The following is a 16,025-nucleotide window of genomic DNA, read 5'->3' as shown; positions in this document are numbered from 1 at the left end:
CTCGACTATTCGACCCCGAGCCTGTTGCCAAGGAGCCTGAGACCATCCTTCCACTAACCCGTGTGGTTGGAGCGGTGACTTGGCAGATAGAAGATGAGGTGAAGCAGGCTAATGGTGGAGACCCGTCACCTAGTGGGTGCCCAGATAATCGCTTGTTTGTCCCCGTTGAGTTGCGCCCACAGGTGATCCACTGGGCTCATACCTCACTGCTTTCATGCCATCCGGGAGTTCGGAGGACGATGTTCGCCATCTCTCGGCGGTTCTGGTGGCCATCCATGGAGCCGGAGGTTCGGGAGTACGTGGAGGCATGTTCGGTCTGTGCTCGAAACAAGACGTCCTCCGGGACCCGCATGGGCCTACTGCAGCCACTCCCTATCCCCTCCAGACCGTGGTCCGACATATCCATGGACTTCGTCACGGGGCTCCCGGTATCCCAAGGTAATACCACGGTCCTCACAGTAGTGGACCGGTTTACCAAAATGGTCAGATTCATTGCCCTGCCTAAGCTGCCCTCCGCCAAGGAGATGGCAGAAATCATGATGACCAGTGTTTTCAGGGTTCATGGATTCCCTAAGGACATCGTCTCTGACCGGGGGCCCCAGTTCGTGTCCCGGTTCTGGAGGGAGTTTTGCGGGCTCATTGGAGCTAAGGCCAGCCTGACCTCGGGCTACCACCCGGAGGCCAACGGCCAGACCGAACGCCTAAATCAACAACTGGAAACCGGCCTCCGGTGCCTGGTCTCCCAGAACCCCTCAACATGGAGCAAACACCTGGTCTGGGTTGAGTATGCACATAATTCATTGCCAACATCTGCCACAGGTTTCTCTCCCTTTAAATGTGCTTATGGTTTTCAACCCCCAGTCTTTCCAGACAATGAGTTGGAGGTATCGGTCCCCTCCGCCCATGCCATGGTCCGACGTTGCCACCGCATCTGGGCAGCAGCCCGCCAGGTGCTGATCCGACAGGGAGATCGGGTCAAGAAGGCGGCAGACCGAAAGAGACGGCCGGCTCCCGCATATCAGCCTGGACAAAAAGTGTGGCTTTCAGCCAAGGACTTGCACCTGAAAGTTCCCTCCAAGAAGCTGGCACCACGGTTCGTAGGCCCGTTTCCTGTCACCAGAGTCATTGGCCCCGCAGCAGTACGCCTCCGTCTGCCCCGGTCCCTCCGCGTACACCCGACCTTCCATGTCAGCCAGGTGAAACCATTCAAAGAAAGCCCTATGGTTCCGGCCGCCACGCCCCCCCCCGCCGCCCGAGGTAGTCGATGGGGGCCCGGTGTACAAGGTTAAGCAGCTGTTGGCGGTACGCAACCGGGGCCGGGGCAGACAGTACCTAGTGGACTGGGTAGGTTACGGACCGGAGGAGAGACAGTGGGTCCCCTCTCGACACATCATGGACCCCACCCTCATTGATGACTTTCATAGAGACCATTCTGAACAGTCTGGGCCGTCAGGAGTCGGCCCTAGAGGGAGGGGTACTGTCACACCGCGGTGAGGGGTGTCTCGTCTGGGGATTTTTGTCTTGTGAATTTCATGTTTTATTTTGAAAAGTAACTCTCCTCTCGTTTCAGGTCACTTGCCCTTCCTCTTGTGTCACCGGTCTGACGTCTCCCCTGATCCCTGATTGTTTTCACCTGGTCCCCAATTACCCTCTTGTGCTTAAAGTCTGCGTCTGCATGTTGTCCTGTGCCAGAGTATCATGTTCGTTCGTGTGTCTCCAGCTCCCATGGTCCATGTCTACGTCAAGTGTTCTTCTACAGAGTCTAAGTTGGTATTCTTGTTTTTCTTTCCTCCTCTTAAGAAGAGTGATTTTGAGTTGTAGTTTTTTTTCAAGCAGTATTAAGATAGCCTTGATTTATAGCCTGTTTCTTTTCCCTCTGTTGGAGTGGTTTTTTGTTCATAGTATTTATTTTTTGTTTCCTAGATATAGAGTAGAATAAAGTTTTGTAAATCCCTGAACCTCCCTTGTGTGGAGCGCTTTATGTTGTTTGAGATTTCATAGCTAAGAATCCTCGATAGAGTAGATTAGTTTATTCAGTTTTTTGTTTCCTCTTCGGAGTGATTTTCTGTTTTTTTATTGTTTTGTTCTCCCTGTAAATTACCTAGATAAGTTGAAGTTGATAGCCGGTTTGTTTCTCACTCGTTTCTTAAGAGCCGTGAAGCAATTCAAAGAAATAAAACCTGCTTGATCTGCATAACCCTCTGCATCTGAGTCCTTCTTTAAGTCCAGGCCTGACAACAGGTGAGCAGGAAGTAGACAGTGACAACAACACACAAAGGATATAACTACCAAATAAAACAGGAAATGACAAACCAAAAAACCCAACCCATGGTGTTTTTGTTTGTTTGTTTGTTTTGTTTTATTGTTGTTTGAATGACTAATTAAACAGTTGAAAATGAGACTTCTGGCTAACACTGACACATTTACAGTGATGTTGATTCATGACCCTGAAACATAAGCCAGCAAACAAACTTTTAGCATTGTGCGGCAATGCTAACATTAACATGTTAGCGTTGCCGTTGTGAGCAGGTTAGCATGCTGACAGTAGCATTAGCTCAGGCATCACCATTGCCTCATAACACACAAACAAATAGGTCAACTGTCTTGTTTGCTTTGTACACCATCGGAAATACTTTGCATAAAATAGAGCAGTGTGAAATTAAAGAAGAACTCCGGACACACAACTGTAACAATCGATCAGTATGATTGTCTTGATATACTGCGCTGCAGTAAATATAAAAGTTTAAACAAGAAGAAGGTTAGTCGCCTTTGTACTACGTGCTCATATTGTGTGTGTGTGTGTGTGTGTAAATATGATCTGAAATGTCATTGTGTAGCGCTCGAGTTGAGTGTCTCTGCGGTTTCCTGAACATTTAACATCTCAAGCTTGACTGAGATCACACACACATATACGTACAGAGCTCTGCCGTAAGATGAGCCACATGTCAGCTGAATGGGTCTGTGGATAAACCAAAATACAAGTTTCATATTAAAGTGTGCTGCTACTGTAGGTGTGTTAGTGTGTCTGTGCATTTCTGGGTTTTTCTGCAGTGGGTCGGCGGCTGTGCAAATCAGGTCTCTTTAGGTAAAAGTGGTAATGACGTTCTGTGTATATGTGCGTTGGGATGTGTATCGTGTGAGTGTATACCACTAAAATACATTGTGTAATCAGTCAGACGAACGTGCGTGTCAAGTGAGCGGTTTATTATTTTGAAGCTGTGTGTTCACGACTCTGCAGCGAGGCATTTTCTCAGTAAAAACCACAGAGTGAGTTTCTGATCACAGCTGGAGGCAGGGGGACACCTGTCGACCTGCTCATCATCCCTGTGGTAACATTGGCCTATATACAACAGAGACACAGACAGAAAACACTTCTAACACGGGGACATCGACAGGGTAGGAGATATTAACTGTAAAGACTGGGCCAGGTCAAATTGTATACTGTAAATCCATACAGGGGAGTATGGATTTACAGAAATGCTGAGAAATGTACAAAATATTCACTTTATTCAAAAAATCTCTTTTAGTATCTCTCATGTGAAGACTTTATACTTTCGACAGTTAATTTTTTTATCTAAAGCTGCACAAACTACTTCACTCGCTTTATCTTTTTTATCCAGATCTTTCCCTCACCGTCTTTTTAAGTTTTCTAATCTCCCACTCACACCTGCAGGGTGATGGTTTTATTCCAGTATCGACTGCAGTCTTACTTATTTTATATCAAAGAGTGAAAAAATAAAACAAGAGACAGAAAGAAATCTACAGATCTTCTACTGTCCTGTGGAATCTCATTTAACTTGAGTCTGAAGCACTGACTTCAAACATTTATGTGTCCATCTGTCTTTGAATGTCTGAGAGTGTGTGTCTACTTGTGCGTTTCAGATGAACATTGTATTTGCTAATAAGTGTTTCTAATAAATTCCTAAAGCTGCAATAACTGATTTTTTGGCCTTCTGGGTAGAAAACCCCTGTATCGCACATTGGCTTACATACAATTTGTCTTTTTTCACAATGTTATTTCAAGGTGTATACATCTCATTCATCTAAAATGCGTGTTTGATGCTTTTATATCTCATTAATAACAACTCTTTCACCAACGCATGGTTGGAGATCTAACTTTCCTGTTAGGTCACAGAAATTACAGCTTGCGTTTACCCAAAACTAGCAGCTAGTCCGAGATGTCGCTGCTGGATTGATTTCAAAGACGCTAGTGAAGCACAAGTACAGTGCATAAAATAAGCACAGCAAAAACATCCGATAGGTCCGACCACAGTGTTTATATCTTTAAACGTTACAAAATGTTGCCGATTTCATTTATCTCTTATCTGTAATGCAAATGCAACTGCCATCTGTCTCCCTGGACATGACTGTTGACATATTGTTACCATCAAGTTAATAAGGTGAACTTGTTAACAAACTTTTTCACCTTAAAATAGCAGCTTGATGGTACAGTGTAGTAGGGTGAATGGTGTCTCCCTATCGCTTGTTTCTGCACTATGTAACTTCAGTGAGAGGGTAGGATTACAGCGTTACATGTTTACTTCAACATACAAGTTTGCAACACATAACATTGTTATGACGTAATGAGTTTTGTTTGTAGTTAGCACCTCAATTACATTTTGTTACAGACCCGAGATTTGTATTTTACGACAGTGCTGTTGCACTCAGAAACTGTGGGGGGTGCCAAATCGCACAAAGACCCAATTTCCACATAATGTTGCTTTAGTTTTTGTTACTGAGTTTTAGTCTCCACCAGTGCCTGAAGGAAATATCTGACTCTTAAGCTGCTAAATGCTGCACTATATTCACCAGCTAGTCTGTTTGAAAAAATATTGATTATTTTTTTAATAAAAAAATGATATTGCTCGTTCATTTTGCACAAATGTGCACAGTTGTAAAGTAAAAGTCTGCACTAAACCTGCCTCTGATCTACTCCCACTGAGATACTCTTGAATAGTATCCTGTTACACTAAAAATCCTTCATTGTTAACCATTGTTTAATTCTTTTAATGATATTGTATACAGTATTGTTGTACAAGTCAAAGCTCTGTAGTTACATTCTGTCTTCACATAAGTTTCACGAAACTGATTCACATTAGATTCCCCTAAACACCTTAAAGCCACCTATAAAGTTTTGGAATTAAAACATTTACGGTTTAATATTTTATGGCTCTGACTTTCACATGAGAAAGAAACCAACATGCAGTGGTGACAAGTGACACAGTTGCAGTGAGAATGTGTTCAACAACTCGAATATTAAGCCTGCAAGACAGACAGGAGACACTACAGGTGGCCATTGTGTATCTGCGTATGTTAGTGTTTGCGTCTGTGTGTGTATACTGTGGTGTGGGGGTGGGGCGGAGGGGGGCAGCATTTCCGCCAGCACACAGGTGCATCATGACATGTAGCCCCTGCGAAACCTTGATCTCATACACACAGACACACACACACACACACCTCAGATGCTGCGATAAGTGTCATCTCCAACCACAGCGACGGTGGTGTTTTCAATAGAGACACGAGGAGGAGGAGGAGGAGGGGATTTTGCAAGTGTGAATGCCTCGGAGGTAAAAACTCTCTAAACAAAGTGTGATCCAGGTGTGCGCTGATATCAAAATGTCTAGAGCAACACAAAGAAAGGAAATAAAAACTCATGTTGAATGATCTCTGAATCTAACTGAAAAACGTATGCAGACCTGCGTTGCATGTTTGCCCGTGTCTCCGTGTGCATGCATGATTCTGCACATTCGTATCTACATTACATGTGTGGCACTGCGGTCTCCTGGCTGTAGCTCATGATTGTGGTTTTGCCGTGCTGTTTTCTCTTTTTTTTCATGCTATTTTCTCTCCCCTCGCTGTGCGTACGCGGAACAAAAATGTAGCTCTTCTTCTGAATAATGGGAGTGGCACGATAAACCACATGCAGATGCTTTCTAGCATAAAAATACAGACAGCGACAAAGACACAGAAACATAACGTACTGATGTGTATCTGGGCCAGGTCTCACCTCAAATGCGTGGTTAACAGCTCATAAAAGTGTAAGTGAGCTTGTGTAAGTATGTAGCAAAGGAACACACCAACATGAAGCCATTTTTCCATGGTCCAGCTTTAACATATGAGGATGTAGCACAGAGCCAAAACCCAAATAGCCAGTACCCTCCAGCCAGGGTGACTTCATGTTATTTCCACTACCTCCCACACACACACAGACACATATACACACACACTGTCGTCCATGCATTGGTCTCGTTCAAGTTCCCAAGGCTGTTTCATTACAGTGAGCCCACTTAATCGGAGGCACATCCACCCAACAGCGGATCGGCCCTGCAACAGCTGAGCAAAACATCTGCTGGGCTCCCACTCCCAGCCAGGACGCTCTGGGGTTGATTTAGACCAACGTTTGACATAAACCGATAAATTTGTTGATTCCACTTCCAGAAATGTCCACCCTCTCCATATACTGTTACTCTTAGTAAGTTTTTTCCCCCCTTTTTTTTCATCATCTCTTCTGCGGCTGTACCTCGCCCCTCTTCTGTGAATCAACCGCCCCCCACCCTCTGGTTTCCCCCCCTTCTATACAGCTGTTCCCGTGCCTCATGTTGCACATTCTTTCATTCTTTAGGGCTCTGGCTGTCAGGGACCCATTACTTTTCTTCCTGCTGTGTGTGTGTGTGAGAGAGAGAAAGAGGCAATGTAACAATTTGAGAGGCCTGAAAGACAGAGTACAGCTGCATGGAGTGGAGCCCCCTCACATACACAAACACACACTCACACACACTCCCCCAGCTGTTTGTCTCTCGCCAATTACTGCCGTCCCTGCTCGTCCTGTCCCCTCCAGTCCTCCCCCCGGTCCCATAACCACCTTCCTGCTCCTGCTATTTTTAGCTTGAGAGACGGCAAGACAGAGAGACAGACGGGGGGCCCCTTCACGGCCTAATCACGGCATCCACCGAGCGACCGCTGCCTTCATATATTCAGAGCTCCCCCTCCTTTGTCTCCCACTCTTCAAACTCTCCATCCTCCCCATCTTTTGGCCACAGGCTCAGGTAATATACTTGGGAATGCTAAACAAAGGAAAAGTGCAACACAAAAACAGGCACCGACCCGGCAAACAACAAAGCAATTAGCCAGTGTTTGGTCTGCTGAAACAACCGTGACCTTTCAGGAAACTCCCCCTTCCTGTGAGAGAAGGGCAGGCTCGCCGCTCTGGCTGATTAAAGGCTGAGGAGCACAACAGCCAGAATTCTTGGAAGTGCGTGAGACACTGTTGGTAGGTATATTTCTTCAAGTGGTCATCACGGCCTATTTATAAGTTTAGGTATTTTGTTTGTTGTTTTGACACTGAACCTCAGTACTTTTGTGTCAAGTATGGAAACGTCTTGCCGGATTCATAATTTTGTTTACTTGAATGAAAAGTCTGGTTGTATTCCATAATTTTGTTATTGTCAAAAAATCCCATGACAGACCTTGGTGTTGCCAAGTCCTGATATAGCTTCCTCTTAACCACAAATCTCTCAAAACTTTTTTTCGTCTAAAAAACAATTCAAAACACTGTGTGATATGCTTCTTCATTATGATTAACTGTAGTTTATTTTGAGTCAATCTCACAAACACCAGCCTGCTGCTGTAAATACTCACAAGACCACCGAATGAGTATTCATCCGCAACTGAAAGTAGTTCCCAACAAACTCGCTATTTACTCCTGTTTAAAAAAAAGACTGCAGTGCCCGACCTCTAAAGGAAATAATTCAGACTTTTCTTTATTCAGGCTTACGTTCAAGACCTGCTTTTAAAAGTGTGCGTCTTCAGTAGGAACAAATAGACTTCGTACAGTATCGAGAGCGGAAGGGAGGTCAGAAAGTACTGGGAGAATGACTATAACATTGCTGAACACCTGCATGTATAAAGACATCATTTAAGATCTGAGAAAGATGAAATAAAGGGTTATGTAGAAAAGCATGTTATATCAAGTATAAAATACGTAGCATTAGTCCTTTACAGCTAATCTCCTTGTGAGACAACTAGATTCCAGAGATGGTGAGATCACACTAGGTCCTTAGGTAGGAATCCATCTTGCCAAGTTTAATAGGTGAGGTACAGGTGTGCCGACCACAAAGGTGACAAGAGAAAGAAGCAACTGTTGGTTCGAAAAGAACAATGGTGGCTCTGTGAGAAGCTATCTTAGGTGCTGCTATAGCATCAGTTATATCAGAACTGGAGAGTATGTCTTATTGAAAGAAGAGCAAAGAACGGCACTGAAGTCTTTTCTTGATGGAAAATATGTTTTCCTCTTCTCCCAACTGGCTTTGGCTATGTCATATGATTTGTTGATCTGATTGGTTGAAATTAAGACAGATGGTTCATCCAATCACCTGCCAAGTATTTTTTGAGAGTGCCTGCCCTTTTTCAAACACTTTCCAATAACGCCTTCTCAGATGGTAACAAAGCATCTGGTGAATCGGGTTATGAAACTCTATCTCTTTTCAAATGATACCCAGAACGAAGGTGAACATGAGGGAAAGAATTTTGGCAGCAACCAAAATGAATTTCGAAGCACTGATCACATAGCAGAAATTTTCTTGCAAATGCCACAAGGGTCAATCCTAAAGTTGGAACACATCATGGGAAAAAAGATGGTCATCCACATGCTGATAAGACATTTCCAGTATTTTTCCGATGCTTGTGATCTGTCTCGACTGCTCTGGCAGATAAAGGCGCCACCTTTTCCTCCTGCTCTTCCTTACGCTGATCTTTGGGGACTTTTAACGGCCTGTGAGCACCTCACGTTTCCAGACAATGCAGATCCCATTGTATTCCTCAAGGACTACTAACCTGCTTCTTATCTGCGTCTCCTTTTCCTCTCCGTGCTCCAGAAGGAACAGGTTAGCTGTTTGTATCAACTCAGCCACAGCCTGGACAGTGCCCGGCTCCCATCGATTAAACCAGATTGCGAGGAATTTTTGCTCACAGGGCTTGAAAAGTGGGTAGATCAAAATGTAAACTGTTTCGTTTATGCATATTTAAAAACACATGGTCTCAAAGTGGCTAAGTGGAAATTCTGGGAAGTCAGATATCTGGAAATTAAATAAAAAATGTAGAAACACAGACAACTGCATTTCTTCAAATTCATGACATACTTTGGTATTGTTCTAATCCTGCATAATGTCCAGTAATGTGTTGCTTTTTTGCTTTTGTATATAGACTGGAAATTTGCACATCACAGTCCTCCTCTCTTCAGAAAGTTTGTTTGAGGAGAAACTGAGACCAGGGCAAGCCAACCTCAGAATCCCTCTCACTTGCCATGAGGACAAAGGGTCATAACCCCCAAACATGGGTTTCCTTTGGTCAGTATGTTTTCCCAAAGGATGAAGTTACATTTGAACCAGAAAGCTAATCCATAGCTGCGATCGCAGTACTGGAGGGAGCCAGACCACACAGCAGTTGAGGTCAGGAGGGTTGTTGACCCTTTTAGCTGCATTTCTCTTCCACAGACGGGGAAAAACAAAAAAAAACATGCACTCCCTAAATCAACTAAGGTTAATTCAACTTAACAGGACTAACGTGTGCTAGCGTGGCTGCAGGATGCTGCCTGCAACTGACTTGTTATGTCTGTCTGTGGCATTGTTATGTCTGCTGAAAGGTTTGTTGTAGGTCAGATGAAAGATGTCTTGATTTAATAATGCAGGATAAAACGTGCCATTGGCGCAACCCAATCGCCAGAATAAATGGTGTCAATGTAGGCTGTGTTTCTGCAAACCTACGATATGTTGCAACTTTACATTTCTTTACGTTCAATTTTCTTTTGGCCCGAAATACCTGTTTTGGTCACTAAAAACACAGCTGGAGATGTCCAGAGCTCTCGTCAAAAACATACATTTTTATCTTGACAAAAAATGCTGGAAATGCTCCCAAGGTCTAATAAAATTTATCCCGTGGTGTCACGGTCAAAGAAATGTTGAAAAGCTTGGATTCCCTCACTGCAGCCACTGGCTTTGCAGCCCTCTTCCCTGTAACTCCAGCACCATCAGCTCCATCTCCCAATATGACAGTCAGGTCATAAACATGTAATGTGAACCTGATATGGCAGATTTTGTAGAAATGTCAATATGGTACTGATATGGTACTGACACTGACAACTGCGAACATATCAGTGGTTTGCAGAAACATTAACTGCCAACATTTTATCCTGGAAACTGGCCATTATTTACAGGGCTCCTACTGTACATGCAAAGATCAATCAAATAATTGTTTCAGTTATATTTTCAAATGAAAATGGCCATTTTTTGGTTTTACAGTCTGACAAACAAGACATTTAACCTTGAACTCTAGGATGTTAGATTAAGCAGTTTTCACTAGTCATGGTCATAACAAAGTAATGGTTAGTTAAGGGTCAAATTTGTAAGAATTCCCAACTTGTCACATACTGACGCTTTGGGATGGCAGCCAATGATTACCAGTGTCAGTATTTCATGAGTTGGGAATGAGAAATGTATTAGATCACATGTTATTGTTTTTGAGATTTTTTTTGCAGGCTTCACAGTAGTTTTGAGAAAACCATGTTTCTTCTAAATAAGCCGGAAAAGCCGGTGTCTCCACTGCACGACTCCGGTTCAAAACCAGGTTTGAATTCTGTGGCCAAACTGCACATATGTTAAATAGATGTGCTCCGTCCTCATCCCCTGACTTATTGTTATGTCTCATCCAAACATGCTAAACACCGCTACAGGCTTCTTCTTTTTTTTTTATAACTCTCTGACGTTGTACATTTATATGAATGAATCTCCAGCTCCTCACAGTTCTCAGTAGTTACAAATCTCTGAGAAAACCACATGCAGTAACTTCCGCCTGTATTTCCGGGGAAATGTACATTTACGAGAATGAATGTACCTCAGAAAATACGTACATTTAAATCATGAAGCCACTGATCCAGTTTCTCACGTTATTATGCATGCCAAGAATGATTAAGGGAGTTATCAGTATGTTCACAGAGATTAGATCCCAATGAAAGAAACTGTTACACACTGCTGAATTGTAATTGCCGTTGTGGAAATATGTCGCTTGTCAAAGTAAGCGCAATGAATGCTCAATTTGTGTGTTTACGCAGAAATGAGAGCTTGACTGGGTCATGGAGTTTTTAGGGATATTTTAGGTCAGAAGTTTTCTCGCACATGCACAGGAAATAAAATGGGTAGCTATAGAGTTAATTAATTTAAAGACGATTATGGATTGATTCTGGCTACAAAACTGGTGTGATGCCAGTGAGACACACCAACAACAAACCTGTTTTGTTGGATTTTTCTTCACAGTGTTCCTGGTCTCACTTTAACGTGCACAGTGTAATACCACTGTGATATGTCTTTTAACACTTCTAATGCCCGATACGGCTTTTCATTTTGGTCCTGTGCATCCGAAAGCAACACTTCCTGCAATTGTCCCTCAGACACAAGCGGCTACACAATCTGTTGCTCTCTCTCTTTCTCTGTCTGTCCAACACACACACACACACACACACGCAGATACACACAACGTCCACAACTCCCTCCCTCCCTCCATCCCCAGAGCTTCTGGTGCAGCAGGGGCAGCACTGACAAAAAGTTACAGAGGGCTGATAGGGCAGAGCAACTGTATCTTCTCTGAACAAAAGATAGATTAGATTAAGTGAGAGAGAGAGAGAGAGAGAGAGAGAGAGAGAGAGAGAGAGAGAGACTGAAGCTCACATGAGAGGAAGTGCAAGACACAGAAAAGTCAGAGGCAGCCTGTTGTGTCAAACATTTAACTGTGACTCCCTCTGTCAGTGCACAGCCGGGCTCGAGCGCTGCAGCACCACTCCCCTGTCAGAGCAGGATCTATCTTCTCCCCGAGCCTCCCAGCCTGTCCGACTGCTGCATCTCTGATTCACTCGACTGCTGTGGGGGGCACAGAAGGACCTCTCACTGGATGTCACCACCCAAAATAGGTAGGAGTTGTTGCACGTTTGCACACAATATATTTATCTGTGTAACAGCTGTGTAAAAAATGTGTCTTTCAATGACTGTGTATCACCAGGAAAGTATATTAAAGGTTTACGTACTCTGAAGAGAAGAGAGGACTTTAGCTGTTGTGGCAGTTTTGCAGATGTGGACACCAGTTGTTGCTTCGGTTCATCTTCACTGTTACTACCGGCAGATGGTCAGCTTTGGTTGGCTTAAGCTGTGAGAAGCTTGGGTTTGTTCTGAGTTTACTGTAGCAGTTACTCTAAGTGTTGATATCACTGCAAATGATTCAAAGTTGTGCAAGACGAATATTTTGGCAAGAGCCAGAAAAAAAATGTTTTCTTGGTTTTATTTGTTTGGTTTTGGAAGTGTCGTTTCTCAGGACGGGGAAGGGGAGAAAATTGGAAACAGACCCACCCACCCTGGAGAGCTAGTCTATCCACGAAAAGTATTAGAGTGCAAAGAATGAGGAGACACACAACAACATTCCCTCACTGCAAAGCTGAGGATGGTGAGAACAGAGAGACGAGAGCGAGAACTTGGTCAGAGAAAAGCTGGGAAGAGGTTAGGTTGACACAGTGACAGTTAATTAAGTTGCTGGTAATCTCCTTTCAAGCAAGGACACTTGCAAACATTGAAAAAGAGTTGTCAAATCTTGCTTGTGCATGCATTATTTTTTTTTGCCCATGCACCAACACATCTTTTTATAGATACTTCACATCGCTGCCACATGCTTACAATATTATTATAAGATTAGAAAGGGCTAGAAAGTAGGAAAAAATTAGCAGAGTCTGCTGTGTGTAGCAACTTTGGCTTCCCCCCCCACCCCCCCCCCCCCACCCCGCCTTCCTTGTTTTTGTGCACTGTATATAAATCTTGCAGCATAAGATGAAATGCTGGCCTCAGCCTTTGCTTGCTCTCTCGCCCAAAACACTCAACTTTTCGCTCTATTTTTACTCTCCCGTGCAGCTTCATTTTTAGAGACTTGTCTATGTGGTTTGTTGGGCTATAAATCAGACTGTAACTCCTGTGTTCTCTCTGAAAATAATGGGAGTATAATAATGACATTCATGGTTTATTTGGCCTTTTCCCTGCGGTGATGAAAACTCATGATGGTTTTAGGGCGTTAAATACTGATAAAACTAGAGCATAAAGACTCGCTTTGAATAGATGCCACCCTGTCCAAGCTTACAAACGATGTTGTTACAAATTCTAGGAATGGGAACAACTGTAACCCAGATAACCTGATATTCAGATGAATACTTTTACCACTGAAATTAGTTTCACTTAAAATCTGAAAAAATGCTCTGTTGAACTGTTAAAAAAATGCTATTAGCAAAATGCACCTTGTGTCATACTGTGTGTTCACCAGTTTACAGTAGGAAAGAGAGTTGCAGTGATTAGTCCATTGACCTATGAGTTTAAAGACAGAAAATGAATGGCTAACACTTTTGATAGTTGATTAATCGTAATGCATTTCTGAGCAGGAACAGAACTTTTTTTTAAATTCTACAATAGTAAACTGACTATCTTTGGATTTCGGACATTTGACCTCACAAAGCAAAACATTTCAAGAGCGTCTTGGAGACTTGTGAGGAGCATTTGTCAAAGTTAATCAATAAAATAACTGATTAATTGCTAATGAAAAGTGAGAACATGAAACCATATTGGGGGAGAACAAAGTCCTGTTGTGTCCAAAGTGGGAAATCAGTCTTAGCAAGCAAACTGTATAAATAACTTGAACTCGATGGTCTATAATTCCGTCAAAGTGATAAATCATCGAACTCTGGCTTTGTTTTGGTTTGAGGGGCAGCAGGTTAAGAGGCCACAGTCAGCTGGAAGTGGCCCACGGGGACTCTCCCTCTCTCAGGGTCACTGAATCAGACTGCACTGTGAGGGAGTCCCATCATGGGTGTCTATATCCAGCCAAGAGGGTGTCGACTAACAGCAAAGAAGGATTGGTGACATAGTTGTTTGTTGCAGTTTCAAAGACGTGACACTTGCCTTTTGTAAATTATTTAAGATTTTCCTTAATATATATCCTAGAGAAGTCATTATTTGTCTTAACCAGAAAACTTAGAAACTTACATTGGTAATGACTTTTTCTAAAAGTATCAGTCCAATGAATCAAGACTGAATGTTTTCAATTACCAAAATGACTTGGATTTGTAATTGTTCCATCACATTTTCCAAATAGCTGAAGGACTGTACAGTCACTTGGCTGAACAGTAGGCCAAAAGTGTGGCGATCCAAAACGGATCACCTCTCATTTAGTCCTCTCTGTTCTAAAGAGGGCTCTTCATCACAGCAGAGGCTGCCAGCCAGGTCAGGTGAGCACTGTAACGGGGTGAAGAAGTAACTCAAGTTTAGCGGTTGATGTGCGTGATACTAAAGAGTGGCTGATAGTAATCTCACTTCCATCTCATAAACCTGAACAGGCTGTTGTTTGTGTTTAGATGACAAACAGTAGATGCAGTCATTTATTTGAGTACCACCCCCTTGTGGAAAAGCATTTTTACTGCAAGAATTGAATGTAATTTTAATGTAACTGCCATGGGGAGGTTTAAGTGCACAGGGAAAACCGTCAGAGAGATTTTCTCTTGAAGGAAGTGGTTTAAGAACATAGTTTTAGAAAGTACCACAGAGATGGAAACCAGTTTTAGCAGGAAATATAAAATAAATGTTAATGGTAAGTTGTTGCTGCCCTATATTTCTCTCTGTCAACATTATCATTCAGGCCAAGGATCTCTCATTTTATTCAGCTATTTAGCATTTAGTCCACAGGAGTGCCACTGAAATCACAACTTCAGTTTGATGTGTTTCTGTTAAAGACATGTCACAAACCTTTTCAAACAGGTACACACTGTTCCCAACTCATTGTTTTGACCTTTTTCAACATGTGCGCACACCGAAGTGCGAAGGCGTCGTAAAGCAACACTTTCCAGCATCACAGTGAGTTTCCAGAGAAACTAGGCGTGCGCTGTCTATCTATCCCCCCTGTGGCTTGACTTTACTTTGCTGTTGGGAATGGAAAGGCTTTAGAGGCTGCCCACGGCCTCCAGCTTCTTTTCAGTTCAAAGTTACCGCACAGCTGCTAGCTAGAAGGGCCTACCTGAAAATGTGCAGTCGTCTGTTATCATGCAGAGTTCAAGTGTGTTAGAACCAAAATGATGCAATCCACAACCGCTGTTTTACATACGTAATGGATCTTCTTTTCTTGCTTTATGTTCACAACGAGACAGTGATCTGTAGATTCTTTAGTTGAATTTCTTTTTTTCTTTCTGAATTAAACAGATCCTGGTGATTTAGAGCAGCATTAAAATAAGTTTTGGCCATTTTGGGATCAGCTGTGAACAAAACATTGACACCATATCACATTACAAATTTGTTGTGGCGAACATGTTTTGGTCTCTACTACCTCCTGAGGGTTTTAGCCCTTTAGCTGCTAAATGCTTCACAATGTTCACCAGCTAGTTGAGCTACTTTGTCTGTCAGCTGTTTGGTGCTCAGCAGGTTGCAAGCAGTGGGTTTAACAGAGCTATCAGAATGGTGAGACTGAACCAAAAAGAATTGCAGTACAACCGAAAAATAATGAGATACAAAAATAGAGCCCGACGGCCATATCAGTTAGCTGATTGTATTTGCTGATATTGGCCTATCACAGATAAATCAGTATTCACGTATGTGTTATCCAATATGCATTTGAGGGATCATTGCAAGAAATGTGTGTACATCAGTGCATATATAGATATTGGAATTTTTTACTCCCTAATACTGGTTTCGGCATCAGCCCCAAAAAATGTAATACTGGTCGATTCACATTATATTGTACCACTTTACTAGTAAGTACAACTACTGCCACTGCTAACAATTCTGTCTACTCTGTATATATGACCTCTGCTTCATGTCTGTCAGTCTTGTAAGAGGTACTGGATTCTTTTAAGGAGTTTTCTACATCTGAAACATGTCTCTAAGCATAGGTGGTTTGGTATGTTGTACATTTTGTAAAGCCCTCTCAATCACACTTGTCAACTTGTGATTTCTAACAACTGA

The 16,025-nt window shown here is 42.9% G+C and overlaps 1 protein-coding gene across 1 annotated transcript in view; it reads left to right on the top strand.

The window, feature by feature from the left end:
- Positions 1 to 11,834: 11,834 nt before the first annotated feature.
- The window catches only part of LOC140998577 (histone deacetylase 7-like), a 44,918-nt gene continuing 40,727 nt past the window's right edge, over positions 11,835 to 16,025 (top strand). The window contains exon 1 of the mRNA XM_073468897.1: positions 11,835 to 11,956. Coding sequence (XP_073324998.1) covers positions 11,938 to 11,956 — 19 coding nt within the window. The 5' untranslated portion in view covers positions 11,835 to 11,937. The remainder of the gene's footprint in view (positions 11,957 to 16,025) is intronic.

Source organism: Pagrus major, chromosome 6 (assembly GCF_040436345.1).
Source record: "Pagrus major chromosome 6, Pma_NU_1.0".
NCBI classification, from domain to species: domain Eukaryota; kingdom Metazoa; phylum Chordata; class Actinopteri; order Spariformes; family Sparidae; genus Pagrus; species Pagrus major.
This window is presented reverse-complemented; position numbering and strand designations above follow the sequence as displayed.